The sequence below is a fragment of the Podarcis cretensis genome (assembly GCF_951804945.1).
Source record: "Podarcis cretensis genome assembly, chromosome: 14".
In the NCBI taxonomy this organism is placed as follows: domain Eukaryota; kingdom Metazoa; phylum Chordata; class Lepidosauria; order Squamata; family Lacertidae; genus Podarcis; species Podarcis cretensis.
Window position 1 is genome coordinate 20,798,493 of NC_137183.1, and position 15,547 is coordinate 20,814,039.

The 15,547-nt window shown below is 42.8% G+C and overlaps 1 protein-coding gene across 2 annotated transcripts in view; it reads left to right on the plus strand.

Moving 5' to 3' along the window:
- Positions 1 to 9,166, plus strand: part of NTRK3 (neurotrophic receptor tyrosine kinase 3) — a 407,630-nt gene extending 398,464 nt beyond the window's left edge. For both annotated transcript variants that reach the window (XM_079954237.1, XM_079954238.1), the window contains 2 exons: positions 5,203 to 5,361; positions 8,477 to 9,166. In XM_079954237.1, coding sequence (XP_079810363.1) covers positions 5,203 to 5,361; positions 8,477 to 8,662 — 345 coding nt within the window. In that variant the 3' untranslated portion in view covers positions 8,663 to 9,166. The remainder of the gene's footprint in view (positions 1 to 5,202; positions 5,362 to 8,476) is intronic.
- Positions 9,167 to 15,547: the final 6,381 nt, after the last annotated feature.

Sequence of the window (15,547 nt, forward strand, 5' to 3'; positions counted from 1 at the left end):
CTACAGTGGTACCTCGGGTTACAGACACTTCAGGTTACAGACGCTTCAGGTTACAGACTCTGCTAACCCAGAAATAGTACCTTGGGTTAAGAACTTTGCTTCAGGATGAGAACAGAAATCGTGTGGCGGCAGCACAGCGGCAGTGGGAGGCCCCATTAGCTAAAGTGGTGCTTCAGGTTAAGAGCAGTTTCAGGTTAAGAACAGACCTCCAGAACTAATTAAGTTCTTAACCAGAGGTACCACTGTATTAACAAGGCATCACAAGATGAATCAGGGTTTCCTACTCAGGACTCTGATTTTGCAAGGGTTCTAAATCTCATGGAGAGCCTTTATGAATAGATATAAGGCTCCTTGTTTCAGACTCCACCCTCTGACCCATGTGTTCTGGTTTCTTTTTTTCCTGGTGTAATTCTGTACACTGTTAACAAAACTTGCCTCATCGGTGGATGTCACAATTCCTGCTGGATAACTGTTTCTCATCCCTGCTTTGTTGCTGTCATTTCCCATTGCTGGCTCCCACAATGCTATTCTGTTTATCTTCCATTAGGAATGCCATGATCTTGATTCATTACTTGCACATAACTCACTGCAACTTGATTAATTTCATGTGTCCCAATGAATCACTTCTACCTTTCTCAAAACGGTGACTAATTTCCCAACCGGAAACAACCATGTCTTTAAAGAAGTATGATATAAACCTACTTTGAAAGCCCTGTGCAGATACCCTTGAGGCCAAGGATAATTGCTGATTAACTATACAGAGGTAGAAGTGGGGTCAGCTCTGTTGGCCCCACTCCTGGATTTCACAAGTCTCCCAGTCTAGTTCTCCCATTTACTGAAGTGGGAGAAGGGGGGAGAAGTTTTGAAAGATGTGGAATGGTTCTCGAGTGAGTGAAAAACGGAACCCAAACATTTTACATTTGTATTTATTTATTCATTTCTATTTATGAATGACTTTCTATGAATCTTTCCATCCCACTTTCAGTCCTGGGATTTCCCTGAATGAAGGCAGTAAGGATGCAGGACAAATTTGATTCAGTTTGCACTGGAAAAGCCAACACTTTCCAAAATTATATGTGGCTTGAAACACTGTTTTGTTGTTGTTGTTGTTTAGTCGTTTAGTTGTGTCCGACTCTTCGTGACCCCATGGACCAGAGCACGCCAGGCACTTCTGTCTTCCACTGCCTCCCACAGTTTGGTCAAACTCATGCTGGTAGCTTCGAGAACACTGTCCAACCACCTCGTCCTCTGTCGTCCCCTTCTCCTTGTGCCCTCCATCTTTCCCAACATCAGGGTCTTTTCCAGGGAGTCTTCTCTTCTCATGAGGTGGCCAAAGTATATGATCAGCTTCAGAATCTGTCCTTCCAGTGAGCACTCAGGGCTGATTTCCTTAAGAATGGATAGGTTTGATCTTCTTGCAGTCCATGGGACTCTCAAGAGTCTCCTGCAGCACCATAATTCAAAAGCATCAATTCTTTGGTGATCAGCCTTCTTTATGGTCCAGCTCTCACTTCCGTACATCACTACTGAGAAAACCGTAGCTTTTACTATATGGACCTTTGTTGGCAAGGTGATGTCTCTACTTTTTAAGATGCTGTCTAGGTTTGTCATTGCACTACCATCCTTCAAAATTTACCCTTACCTACATTTCTGCAATGCAGTTCTCCAGCCAAGTAATGTCTACAAACCTGCATATAGTAGGCTGGATGTGCATGCAAATGTATATATTAGTGAAAATATATATACAAAAGAAGGCATTCCCTCGGGGGAAAGTGATTTGCATTCATGAAATGCATGTATTTGTTTTGTTTATTTATTGCTTTTATATTCTGCCTTTCTGCCAAGGCACCCATGAAAATAACATGTATACTAGAAGAAGAAAAACAGGAACATGCTGATGAATTGTCATGAGTACTTTTATAAAAAAAAAGTATACTAGTTCGAGAAGATGACATTACAATGGAAGGATGGTTCCATGCAGCCCTGCTGAAATAACATAGGAGACAGAGAAACTGAAAGAGCAGTGGATATTATAAAGACATGGATAGGATAAAAGATCTGGCAGCTGGCAAAATTTATATGTATGTGTGTGTGATTATGTTTAGTTGTCTAGTTATATTTTGTTATGAAAACCAATAAGAAAATTATTGAAAATTATCGTACACTGATGTGGAAATGATGGAGAACTAAATTTAAGCCTGGGGAAAATGAGAAAGGGAGAGAAACTGAAACAGACAGAATTGCCCACACCTAATAAATGGTAAGCTTGCAGGCCTTCACTTCCACAATTCTCTGCAGATAACGTGGCTGATGTGTGGCATTGGGGATCAGGGCTAGCTTACACGATTCCTCTTCCATGTGTTTGATTATCCCCAGAATTAATATTGCCTCTGCATGGCTTATGAGTTCTATTAAAGAAAGTGCAGAATGCACAAATTCCATTTCAAATGATTTTGATGTCCTTGTGATTCATCTGTAAACATAATCCAAAACATTAAGGGTAACTCATGACTATGCAGAATGTGATGCACTATAAGAGAAGTGTTGCATGGTGCACATTTAGATTGCATAATATTGCTCCAGTCCCCTTATGAAATTAATCAGCCAAAGTGCTAAACCCATCCAATATTCAGTGCTTATTTTTCTCTTTTTAAAAAGGAAGCGCATTATATAAATCACTTCCCAGCTCTTGTTAATTGTATAGCTTAGCAGCAGAGCCCAAACTCTGTAGCACAATCCAGTAGCGACTACAATACATAGCTGTGAATGGTTCAGCTTCTTTCTGTTTACTCAGATGTTTCCTTCAGGAGTTGTCATTTAGTCCATAGCAGTTGATAAGCCAGAGGTCTTAAGTAGTCTATTCATCAATTAACTGTAAATCTCAGTTTAAGACTCAGAACTTCAGAGGTCCTGCTCTATGGACATAGCTTAGCCTTGACCAAAAAAAAGAGTACTGATCAGATTCTTCTTTTCCTGTTGGCCAGGTGGGGAAATGTTGTCCTCTAACAAGGATGTTGGAAAATTCTGACAGAAAGAGAAATGGGGGCAAAATTTGCTGATACTCACTTTTGATGCTGTGAATGAAAATTAACCCAGCGAATACAACTAGTATTTGCTGCTGTAAATGATACAGACTTGATTAAGTCCCAGCCCTCTCATTTGCATTGTGTTTCCTTTCCATTAAATGAATCGGATGGAATTTAATTAATTATGAAAGTTTTGTAATTTCATCACAGGATGAATAAGGCCATTTTTTGGCAAAAGACCTAACTGTAGCGGAATAGAAACAGTGCTGTGTGGCATGAATAAAGGGCTGGGAGGAAAATGATGCCTATTTACATCCCTATTTTCAAATAAGGAATTTGAGACAGGGCCTTCCTTAGTTCAGCCCATGCTATTCTGCAACCTCTCTTTGAATCCCAAGCCTTCAAAATCTTTCCTAGACTTTGCTCATTTTGTACACATAAATCCAGGCTGTTTTCCCCTCTGCTTTTATGCATCCACCTGGTGCACAGAAATAACTTTTAAAAAAGAGGGAGGAAACTGGTCCCAGAACTATTTTCCACCCTCCCTACTGCAATCCCCAAGGGGGCTGGAGCCATGATGCAGATGTTTCAAGAGCTGGGCAAACATCAGTGCTTCAGAAGCACAACGAGTCTTTTAATCTCCCTTGTTATGCTCCCATTACCATAGTATATGTAAGGGCCGGCTCGTCTTCCAAAGACTGCAGCTGCAAGTTACTCGTGTGCGCATACCATGACTTCAAGTGGATTGATGCCATTTTATAGACTTTATAAAGAGAGAGCAAGCCAAAAGAGAAAAGCCTAGCGCAAAAATAGCCATAATAGGCATAATAGGAAAATCGGCTCGTGCTTTAAAAAGTAAGTAATTTAAAGCAGGAAATCCAAATGCCTTTTCAGATTTCTATGTCTCGTCATCAAGCTGCATCCATGCCAAGAATCAGTGGAAGCACTAGAAGGGAAAGGTGCAGAACGTGTTGTTAAGATTCCACAGAATCTGAGTGTTATTAATATATGTTAAGAGTTCACACAAGTTTCTAGGCCAGGTGTCAGCAAACCTTTTCAGCAGGGGGCCAGTCCACTGTCCCTCAGACCTTGTGGAGGGGCCAGACTATATATTTTTTTGGGGGGGGGGGAATATGAACGAATTCCCATGCCCCACAAATAATCCAGAGATGCATTTTAAATAAAAGCACACATTCTGTTCATGTAAAAACACCAGGCAGGCCCCACAAATAACCCAGAGGAGCATTTTAAATAAAAGGGCACATTCTACTCATGTATATACACGCTGATTACCGGACTGTCTGCGGGCCAGATTTAAAAGGTGATTGGGCCGGATCCAGCCCCCGGGCCTTATTTCTAGGCCTTCAGAATTGCAAGGCTGCAAGGGCAAAAGCCAATAGTAGAGATACCACCTTATCACATTTTGACCCTGTAGCCTTTTCATTTCTCCACCTGTTCAGTGTAATAGAACAATGATCCTCCCTTACACTGAATAGGTGGAGATTTAAAAGGTATAGAAGTGGGTCGTTTTCTGTGTTAGCTTGGGGAAAATGATCCAAGATCAGGGGTAGGCAACCTAAGGCCCGGGGGCCAGGGCCGGCCCAATTGCCTTCTCAATCTGGCCCTTGTACGGTCTGGGAATCAGTGTGTTTTTAGATGAGTAGAATGTGTCCTTTTATTTAAAATGCAACTCTGGGTTATTTGTGGGGCCTGCCTGGTGTTTTTACACGAGTAGAATGTGTGCTTTTATTTAAAATGCATCTCTGGGTTATTTGTGGGGCATAGCAACTCATTCATTATTATTTTTTCAAAATATAGTCTGGCCCCCCACAAAGTCTGAGGGATGGTGGACCGGCCCATGGCTGAAAAAGGTTGCTGATCCCTGTCCAAGATCATCCACTTTTCTATCTAGTATATTTCCACGTTTAATCCAAGACAATTTGGGGAGACCTCTCCCATTTCTACCCAGGATATTTTCAAAACCTCCCTTGCTGTAATAAGCTAGCATCTTGGAACGAAAGATTGTAGCTGAGACATTCTCCCAGAGTTACTAGTGTTCAATTTGTGTATGTGTGTATATAGCATTCAATGATCCGAAAGCTGAACTTGACTATGGTCTGTTCTCTTACAGTTCTAATAACCAAAGTCTTGTTGTGTCTTGTGCTCCATCATGCAGGTTGGAGGACATACCATGCTCCCCATCCGTTGGATGCCTCCTGAGAGCATCATGTACCGCAAATTCACGACAGAGAGCGACGTCTGGAGTTTTGGGGTGATCCTCTGGGAAATCTTCACATACGGGAAGCAGCCATGGTTCCAGCTGTCAAACACAGAGGTATTGGGCATGTGGCAGTGGGTGGGTGTGGGGGGCACACGCAGAAACAATCTCCTGGCACGGCAAGGGTAGTTAATATCAATTGCAGGAAGCTTTTGCCCAGTATAGGGCTTGAACTCACAATCCTGAGATTAAGAGTCTCATGCTCTACCAGCTGGTCCAGAGGCATTGAAACAGCCAAGGGATACAAGACCGCAATCCACTATCCAAAAGCTTGGATAGGCAGAGACCAATGAAAATTGTAGGAAATCTATGCAGCAGTTGAGCAGGTGGCAAGCAAGCAAGTTTCCCAATTCCACCCTCCATAGTCCTGGGTTTCAGCATCCTTCCAGTTAGAACCGCAGAAAAATAAAATAACCTTGTAGGGAATTATGGAAGAAGAGAAAAACCTGTTAAGAGAGAACTGCTAGACTACATTTAGAGGTATCTGCAGAAATATCTCGTAAGGCTTAGCAGGAGATGCGACTCATGTGGTGTGAGATGCAAAATTGACTGAGGTGTGAGGGATGGAAATTTGCTCATATTTGTCCTTCTGTGTACCTATTAGATTTTCAGCTCTGCCTTTAAAAAAAAAAAAGTGTGTGTGTGCATTTTCTGCTTTCCAGATAAACATTCCTTAATTTGTAGACAGAGAATAATTGAAGGTGTTTATTTCTATGCCTAATGCAGGTCCTTCTATGCTCTCAGTGCTGCCTGTTACTGTCATTTAACATATCATGCACAACACACACACCCCATGCATTTGTGGGAAACACTTGGCCTAGGTTTGATGTGTGAGTTTGGCAGGAGGAATATCCAATCCTGTTTCCAGAAAAGCTGGTCTTAGGAGCAGCTAAGGGAAGAAATGATGTAATTTTGTCATTTGGAAACAATTCAGAATATTCTCAAGGTTTGCTTTTGAAGTTTGTGAGGGATGCTCTAGAAAGACCTACAGATCTTTTGGGTAGGGACATAGCTTAGAATGTTAGAAGAACAGTAGCTCCATGGAAAAGCATCTCCTTTACATGCAGAAGGTCCCCTGGCACAGTCCCTGACATCTCCTGGTGAGGTTAGGAGAGAACAATGCCCAGAACCCTGGAGAGCTGCTGCCAGCCAGTGTACACAGTACTGAGTTAGATGGACTAATAATCTGGCTCAATATAAGGCAGTTTCCTATGTTCTTGTGTTTGAGGAAGGACCATAGCTCAATGGTACAGCATCTGTTTTGCTTGTAGGAGGTTCCAGGATCAGTCCCCAGCATCCTCAGATAGGGAATGTCTCCTGGCTGAAACCTTGGAAATCTGTTGCTGCCAGTCAGTGTGGACAATATGAAACTATGTGGACCAATGGTCTGACTTGGAATAAGGCAGCTTCCTGTGTTGGGGCAATAAGCATTGGCCTCCATAATCACATGCCTCTAGCAGGTTCAATCTCTAGCATCTCCAAGTAAGTCTGTGTGTAGGGTGGAGGGGAGAAACTTTGGCTTGAAACCCTGGCAAGTCACTGCCAGCTACTGTAGACAATACTGAGATAGATGGACCAATGGCCTGATTCAGTATAAGTAGCTAAGTGTGGTTACTTCACATTTCATGGAAGGTGAAATTTCACTGGAACCTTGTACCTGCTGTCCAGCAGCCGGGCTGGAGCCACCACATTGGCAGACACCTCTCCCTATAGCCACCACCACTCTTGGCTTTGTGACGACATAGCTTTGTTTGCCTGTCATGGTTTTTTATCACCCCTCTCTCTTCCCTTTCTGTTCCACAGAGTTTCTTAATCTCTCTACCCTTTTTGCTATTTATATGCAAACATTGGAATGATAACTATCTGTTTGGATGTGTGGCAGTGCCCATTACTATTCAGAAGCAATAAGCTCTGGGGACCACCCTCGCTGGGTTTGGCTGCCTTCAGTGCATTGTTTGAGATCTGCTGCTATTGGCAGTGCATGTCAGGTCACTGGGATGCCACTGCAGTGCTGCTTATGAGCTTCAGACAAGGGAGAGAGGGCAACCAGTAATAACAGCTGCCTGGCAAATCCCACCCCCACCCCAGTTATCTTACCTAGGAGCAAGAATGGCAAGAGAATATAGGAATAAATTCTGGAGAAACAGGTGGCCCCTGTACAATATTGTCAAGAGAATACTTACCTCCCACAAAAGCTAACTTGAGCAGGTTTTCCTTTCTTTTTTTTAAATAAACAAAGCAGCAAACTAAAATGCTTCATAAAAACAGTCATAAAGGCAAGGAGAATAAAAATACACGATAAAAAAATGAAGCTAAAAAAAGAATGAACAGCATAACATTTATTACCTGGCGGGATACAAGTTTCACATTTATAGAAGATATGGCAAGTATTCATAAGTGATGCCTGATAAAACCATGTTTGGTAGGAATGTGCTAACCATGAGATAGCGCCCCCAAGCAGATTCAAATTCTGAGGGGTCCACAATTCCCCTGGCACCATGTATCTTACGGGTCAGTTTTTCAGCGATGACAATAAACTTTACTTTTTAAAACGATAAGTCCAAAGAGTAACAAAAAGTGCTCTTCCATCCTTGAGCTATTATGTAATGAGCAACAACTAGCAGATATAAAATTAATTGTTGGCAAATAGGTTTGGCATTAGCACCATCAAAAGCATATAAAAGATGTAACTTAGGGACCAAAGTGACACGTTTGCCAATAATAATGCTAATTCCTTTTAAAGCCTGAACTTACAGAACTTGTGCATGTAGTTAAATCCCCTATGCCAGTGTGTTCCTTGTACCCTACAACCCTTCCAGCATATGGGAAAGCCAGATATTACAATATGAGCTAGTCAAACCAAGGTTAAAATCCAGCAGTAGCCCACATTCAAAGAATTCTCCCTAAAGTTAGCAGAAACACATCTGGAGGGGCAAGTGGACCTGACCTTAAGATACTGAGGTTTTGAGGTTCTTTCAGAAGAACCATTGTCATTTTTTTGCAGAATATTATGATTCAAAGTAAAAAAAAAAAAAAAAAGAATCCCAGAGCAGTTTTGTTTATTGTTGTTAATAATTGTAAAATGATTAAATCACACACATGCTCATCCCAGGTGGCTAAACTTTAAAAAGATGGTTCAGGGTGTATGTGACTTTTCTGTTATGCATTGCAGGTCATCGAGTGCATCACCCAAGGCCGAGTCTTGGAGCGTCCTCGAGTCTGCCCCAAGGAGGTTTACGACATCATGCTGGGCTGCTGGCAGAGGGAACCTCAGCAGCGGCTGAACATCAAGGAAATCTACAAGATCCTTCACGCCCTGGGCAAAGCCACACCAATCTACCTGGACATCCTTGGCTAGCAGCGGTCCCTTTCCTCCAACACCGTTGCTCTGCCCTTCTTCTCCCCCTCCCTACCTCTCCCTTGACCTCAAGCCAACATATTCATATAAACTCAAGTGCCTGCTACACATACAACACTGAACAAATAAAAAGACAATTACAACTTCAAACAGAAAGGTCCTGACAACCCACCTGTAAAGCAGCTTGGCTTACATATATATATATCTAGAGATAATATATATAGAGAGAAAGATATATTCACCTCCCACCAGAAGCTGCCATTACAGGAAAATGTAAGGCGTTATAAGAAAAAAAAGGAGAGAGCGAGGGAGGAAAAAGAACCTACAGTATTAAAAAGGAACAAAAAAGAAAAAGGGAAAACAGGATCTTTTAACTCAAGGTGTGGAACTGTGAATCCTACTGCGCTCTTTTGGTTCCACTTGCTGGGTGGAGCTCAACCCACTTGGGAACGCTAAGAGATAATCCCGCCAAAAAAAAAAAAAATTAAATTAAATTAAAAACTGGCGAGACTGTGCCTGATCTGTAGCTGCACTTTGCGGGCTCCGTCCCCTGGTGCAGAACTGGCAAAGACTGGGCTCTGATCCAGGGTGATGCCCCCTGGAAGAACTTCCTTTTACTGACCCCCAACCACCTTCGTATTGCCCCCCACCCAGCCCCGACTTCTACTTCCAGCATTTGGGGACAGATGCTGTTCCAAACAAGCCCCAGTTTGCTGATTCTTTCCCATGTGTAGACTCTATACAGTTTTGTTTTTCGTTATTGGAACATATACAGTTCGAAAGGATTTCATCACCTACGGGTAAAAAAACAAACAAAACAGAAAATAGCCACTAGACCACAAGGAAACAAGAATGGATGTAGTATTCCTGCTCCCCTTATTTACCGGTTTCAGTTTTTTTTATACATATATAAAAAATAATAGTGAATGAACCAGAGTCCTAGGAATGTTGCCAAGGTCCCGAACAGTCGTCTACGAGAACCATCCAGGGAAAAGGCATATGGGGAGAGGACAGCCTCAGCACAACCCCCTGGAACCCACCACTGGAATAAGCTTCTGTGTGTCAACACAGATCCAGCATTCACCACCATAACCTCAATGTAGCCGTTGGTTCCAAACAGGGTGGCTTGGAAGCCATGATCTCAGTGGAGGAAGTCTGAGGAAAAGGAAGAGCAACCCAGCCATTCAGATATACCTATATATATGTGTAAACACGTGCACACAGGCCCAAATCTGTCCATTTCCTTATTGCCCTTCATGCTAATTTATATTGCACATTTCCGTGTACAGAATACTTTGCAATCCTCCCTTCGATCCTATTGTGGTAGGTAATGTCTATCCCTGTTTTGGATACGTTGGAGACCTAAGGCCAACAAAGATGACAGAGAGATACTTGCCTGAAGACCACACAGTGAGTTCATGGTGAAGCACAAAGTTGAATCCAGATCTCCCCCAGCCAATGTTGAGGTCCACTGTGGGTTACTCTATTATGTCTCTCTTTTATGTCTTAACTGCAGTGAAGGATAAGTTTCTTCTTTGGAGGAGCCAAGGGAATACTTATCCTAGATCAGTTGGTTGCTACCTCTCCCCTCTCCTTCCACCCCATTCTGCTTATCTCCTCTCCCTTCCAACTATTGCTTCAGTTTGTTGTCTCTTATATTTCTGCATGCTGGGGCGGGTGGCAGGGGTGGGTTTGGGGGCTGTGTGGCAGTAGGATATGCATCAGTGCCACTTGTCCTTTCCAGCTTTCCCTTCCAGTTGACATGCTTCTGATGTTGTCGGCCCCCTGGAAAAGGATAGAGGCATTTGCTTTTCAGCTGCTGTGAGCTGAAGAGTAGCTCCACAGGCAGTTTGATGGGAGGTTTGGGGAAAGATAGGAAGGAAGGTCCTTTGGGAAGGAGGAGGTTCAGTGAACAGCCATGGTGGCTTGCCTTGTATCTCAATGAGCCCTGGGCTAGGCAGTGAAGGATTGCCAACAGGGCACTCTCTGAACACCCCACATTCTGTCAAGGGGAAAGGCCATAGATCAGTGGCAGAGCATGTTTTGCATACAAAAGGTCCCTGATTCAGTTCTGGACATCTCCAGGTAGATCTGGGAGAGACCCATGTCTGAAATCCTGCAAAGTTGCTTCTGGTCAGAGCAGACAACACTTTGCTAGATGCATCGATGCTATGCAAACTCAGAATCAAGCAGTTCCTTATGTTCCTATGTTCAAATCCCAACCACACAGTCTTTGAGGCATCAAACCTTTCTGGTTGATATCTTTCCTATCTAATCAGGCCGAGGACATTGCATGCTGTGCAGAAGCCCTTGCCAAGAGGAGGAGGGAAGCATGATATGTCAGCAGGTCTCTGAGTCACCATTGAGCAAATTTAAGTGGTAGAGCTTTTGTTTTGCATGCAGGAGGTCCCAGATTCAATCACTTGCATCTCCAGATAGAATCAGGGACATTCTTGCAGGAAATCCTGGAGTTCCACTGTCCATCAGTGTAGACAGTATTGAGGTTCATAGACAAAAGGTCTGTCTCAGTATAGGATGGCTGCTTATGTTCAAAGCAGATACAAAAGAGTGTAAATGATACAGATTTGTAATGGATTTAATATTCTTAATGTGTTTCATAGTCCCTTTAGCACCTTCCTCTTTCCCAAATCAACACAGTTGTGTCATTTAATCTAGGATGAGTTTGTATGCTTATTGCTGGACCAAAGGGGCTTTAGATTATCCTTCCCATTTTATTATGGATTTTACAGTTATAGCTCTAAGAGATCTGTGCATAACCGGGAGGAGGTCTTGGAATCCAGGATTGTCCAGAAAGAGGGAACCCTGTGGCTTATTTTGACTGTGATAGCTGTGTGCTTAGATCAGTTTCCAGAAATGAAGTCATTTGCAGAGTCCATGAAGTGGCATGGGGATTGTAAAAGGTTCCAGGGTTGTTTGGAAAGAGGGAACCCATGATTACCATTAGTTTTTAAATCATTATTATTTATTCAACACCATCAATGTACATGGCTCTGTACAGGGTAAGGTGTAAAGTCAGGTCACTTTACAATCTTAATTTCTGGGAAGTCCAGGAAACCACAGAAGGAACAGGAAAGGAGATGGCAATGGCAACAAAGAGCAGATGAAACTTATCCTCATGTTGGCTTTGTTACAAATTTGAAAGTTATTGCCAGCTGATTCAGATGAGCCAGTACATTCAGTTCATTCATGAGAAATGTCTTTAAAAGACAAATTAAAAACAAACAAACAAACAGACATGGATGTGTTGGCTACCCAGCCAGATGGGTGGGCTATAAATTATTATTATTATTATTATTATTATTATTATTATTATTATTATTATCATCATCATCATCATCATCATCCCAGGCTCCTTCGGGAGGAAGGGGATTCTATGGATTCAATAAATAAATATAATTAACATATGGAAAATTTGTTGCCCATCTAAGGTTTATAGCAGGAGTGGGGAGCCTGTAGCCTTCAGATAACAACATAGGGACTGCAGCTCCCATCAACCCCAGCCAGCATGGCCAGTGGGCAGAGATGATGGGACTTGTAGTCCAGCAACATCTGGAGGACCATGAGTTCCTCAGCCCTGGTGTAGAGGATGTCATTTCCCCCCCCTAGAGTCTCACATTTTCCTTTACGGTCTATAATAATCCAGACTGTTATTTTTCAATCTCAGTTCCACCATCTGCGTTCTTCATTACTCACCACCTTTCTGCATCATTTTTGCAAACTGGAATTATCCCTCCTTAAACATTCCATAGGATGTGAAGTATACTCTTTTTGTACTGAACTGAGGGTGGTAGTTTAGGGATGAATGGCAGCATGGGTAAGAATGAATGACCCAGGCAGAACGGGAGGCTGCCATTTGTAGGGAGAGATCCTGGAGACAGAGAATCATGCTCTCTCCTGGTCCTATGATTAGCCCCACCAAGAGCAACTGTGATGATAAATAATGAAAAGAACTATCAAACACAAATTGATAGTTTACTTTGAATGAGAGATTTAGTAAAGATCAAGGTGAAGTAATCCACCATTAATGCGTGTCTCCTGTCTCATTCAAAGCCACTTGTGGGGTATTGGTTAGCAGGAGGGAGGTCTGTTGTGGTTTGATGGGCTGCAGAAGCATCAGTACATTTCTTGGGATCTTTCTAGGGCAGTTTTGCTTCAACTGGAAAGTCTAAGCACTGTTTGACCCACTGGAAAGCTTTTGTTGGAAGTGAAGCTTATGTGAGTCTGGAAAGGTTAAGGGTTCCCTAAGTACTGAAGAGAGGGATGGCTCCCTATAATTCAGGGTTTTAATGATGAGATGAGTATTCAGTATGGTGAAGCTCTGCCATTCACTCTATCAGCTGAATGTGTTTCAATTGCTACTCAGCCCAATTGGCAGGTCAGGAGGCCTTTCTGAGCTACGTAAATCATATCATGTACCATGGACAGCTCCCAATTCAGGACTAGGGGTAGGTTTCAGTAGGTTTTCATACGCCTGGAATTTCCTGGACATATCTAGAATACCATTGTCCAGTTGGAAATCAGGAAAATTTCAGCAGTGCCATTTTCCCATAAAAATAGCTCAACAACTTAGCCCCCCCCCCAAAAAAAAAGCTCAACAATGTTTCTGTCCAGATTTTCACATTTTGAAATATGGCAACCCTAGTTTCAGTAGTTTGTCCTGCACTTGCCAGCAATTGCCCCTACCTGGGATATAATTCCTCAGTGGGCCCTCAACCATTACCCTTCCAGTCACCTGTACTGTTGGCTTCCAACAGGTGGCTCCTAGCTAATACTTATCTACTGCAATTTGGGTAAGTCAATTATTTGCTTCTTCCCATTTTGCAACTGGAGGCAGGGAAGACAACACTTATTTCTAGAGCCCCTTCCTCTTTCCAAAACTCAGCACCTACTTCTCTCCAAATTTAGGTTGTCCATGGCAAAAGTGTGTGTGTGTGTGTGTGAACACACACACATACCACATGTCCAGTCACAATTTATCAGCAATGTGGCTAAAGGAAGCTTCTTAAATGCCTGTTTTTGAAAGTGAATTTGACACATGCAATCCATGCCTATATTCCAAACAAGAGCCTTTCTCTCCCTGCATACCCCAAATTATTCTCCTCTAGTTAAAATCTGAAATAAAGAACCCCTCTTTCCCTTTGGCAGTCAAGAGATTGTATTCAATCCTAGTCCTATGCAGAATAAACCCACTGAAATGAACGAACTTGTTTATTAACTTCAGCAAGTCAGACTACTCTGAGTAGGACTAGCATTGGACACAGCGCAAAGGGAGGGAAATTTATTACACCAGGTCTGGCACTGGTATAAAGCTGTGCCATCAACAGGGACCTGGCTGTAGCCTGAAGAGGTATAGGAGGAGCAAGGAATCTCAGGCTCTTGGCTCTTCTCTCTATCCTCCTGCCACGTTGGCTCTTCTCTCTATGCTCCTGCCATGCTTTTGACTGGTTGGAATGTGCCCTTGAACTCTGATTACTGTACAGAGGTGTAACTTCCATTTGTTTTCAAACCCACGGTTTTCTCCGCCACTTGCAAGTGGTTTCTGGAAGGTTTCACAGAAGGAAATGTGGGCCTCAGGCTGGGGAGGGGAGTTTCTGACCCCTGAGGCATAGGATACAGCATTAATGTGCTTCTCTCCTTTGCCATATACACCCCCCCCCCCAACATGACTCCATCCTGTTTCAGCCATTCCATCAGCATATCTGTGCTGGTCCCTCACTCTTGGCATATCTGAGCTGTTCTGCTGGTACATGTGCCATGGCAGTGAAATACCTGGTATCCTGCTGGTCGCAGGGCTTCCATCAAGTCCTTTACAGTGTTAGAAACATAGATATGAAAGCTAGGAGCTAAATGGCACCTTAAACCTAGGTTATGAGCGCAACAACGGAATGTCTAGGCACGCTTTTTTTATAACAAGAATACAAAGCCGAAAATGAATGAACTGCAGCTAAAACATGGTCTAGTCCTTCCTCTGCCCACCCCCACCCCCACTCTTCTTAAAAGGGTCTCTTCTCCAGCCTTCTTCTCCTTTCCTTCCAGCAGTGGCAATTTTAATCTGAAATCTTAGGTGCAGTACTGCACCCAGAGCTCAGAAATTTGCTTTGCACCCTAAGTCATGCTACAATGCTTTGAGAAGCCCATTCATTTAGTATTTCAATCCTGAGTGTCACCGTTGGCAAAAAAAAAGAGAGGAAGAAAATCAAACAATAAATCACCCCTAACATAGTTGTGTGTCCTGGAATTTCTGGGAAATCTGGCCATAATCTTGGGCAAACACTTAGGAGATGGAAAACAAGAAGCCAAGGCTGTAATCAAAGCAGAGGAGATTTTATCTGGGGGAGAAAACAGAATAGGAAAGACGGCGCTCAAATGCCAGCTTTTCTGGTATGAAATTCAAGCTGCAGCAGTAAAGGCTGAGTGATGTTGACTCTACAAGGCCCAGACAACAAAAATACACAGCAAAAAAAAGCAACCTATTCTCCCTCCCTCCCTTTTCTTAAAAAAGGCTTCTGGCTGCTATGACCCAAACATTGCCTTTGTGGTTGGGCTTTAGTGATATTGCCGATGGTGAAACATACAGCCCTCAACTCCAGTCTTGGCAGGAGAGAGTGAAGGCAGTATTAATTTTTAAATGCGGATGTCAATCAAATGTAATGTACTTGTCATTCCTTTATACTTGGTATAGCCTATTAAGGATTTACTGGGCAGCTTTATTAAGGCTACATATTTTTATAAAGAAGCCTTATACCCCCTCCCCGTTTTTTGTGCTAACTCAGAGCCATTCTGCAGACAAATAGACACACACACACACACACACACACACACACACACACACACACGGAACACACACATTATAGGTACCTATTC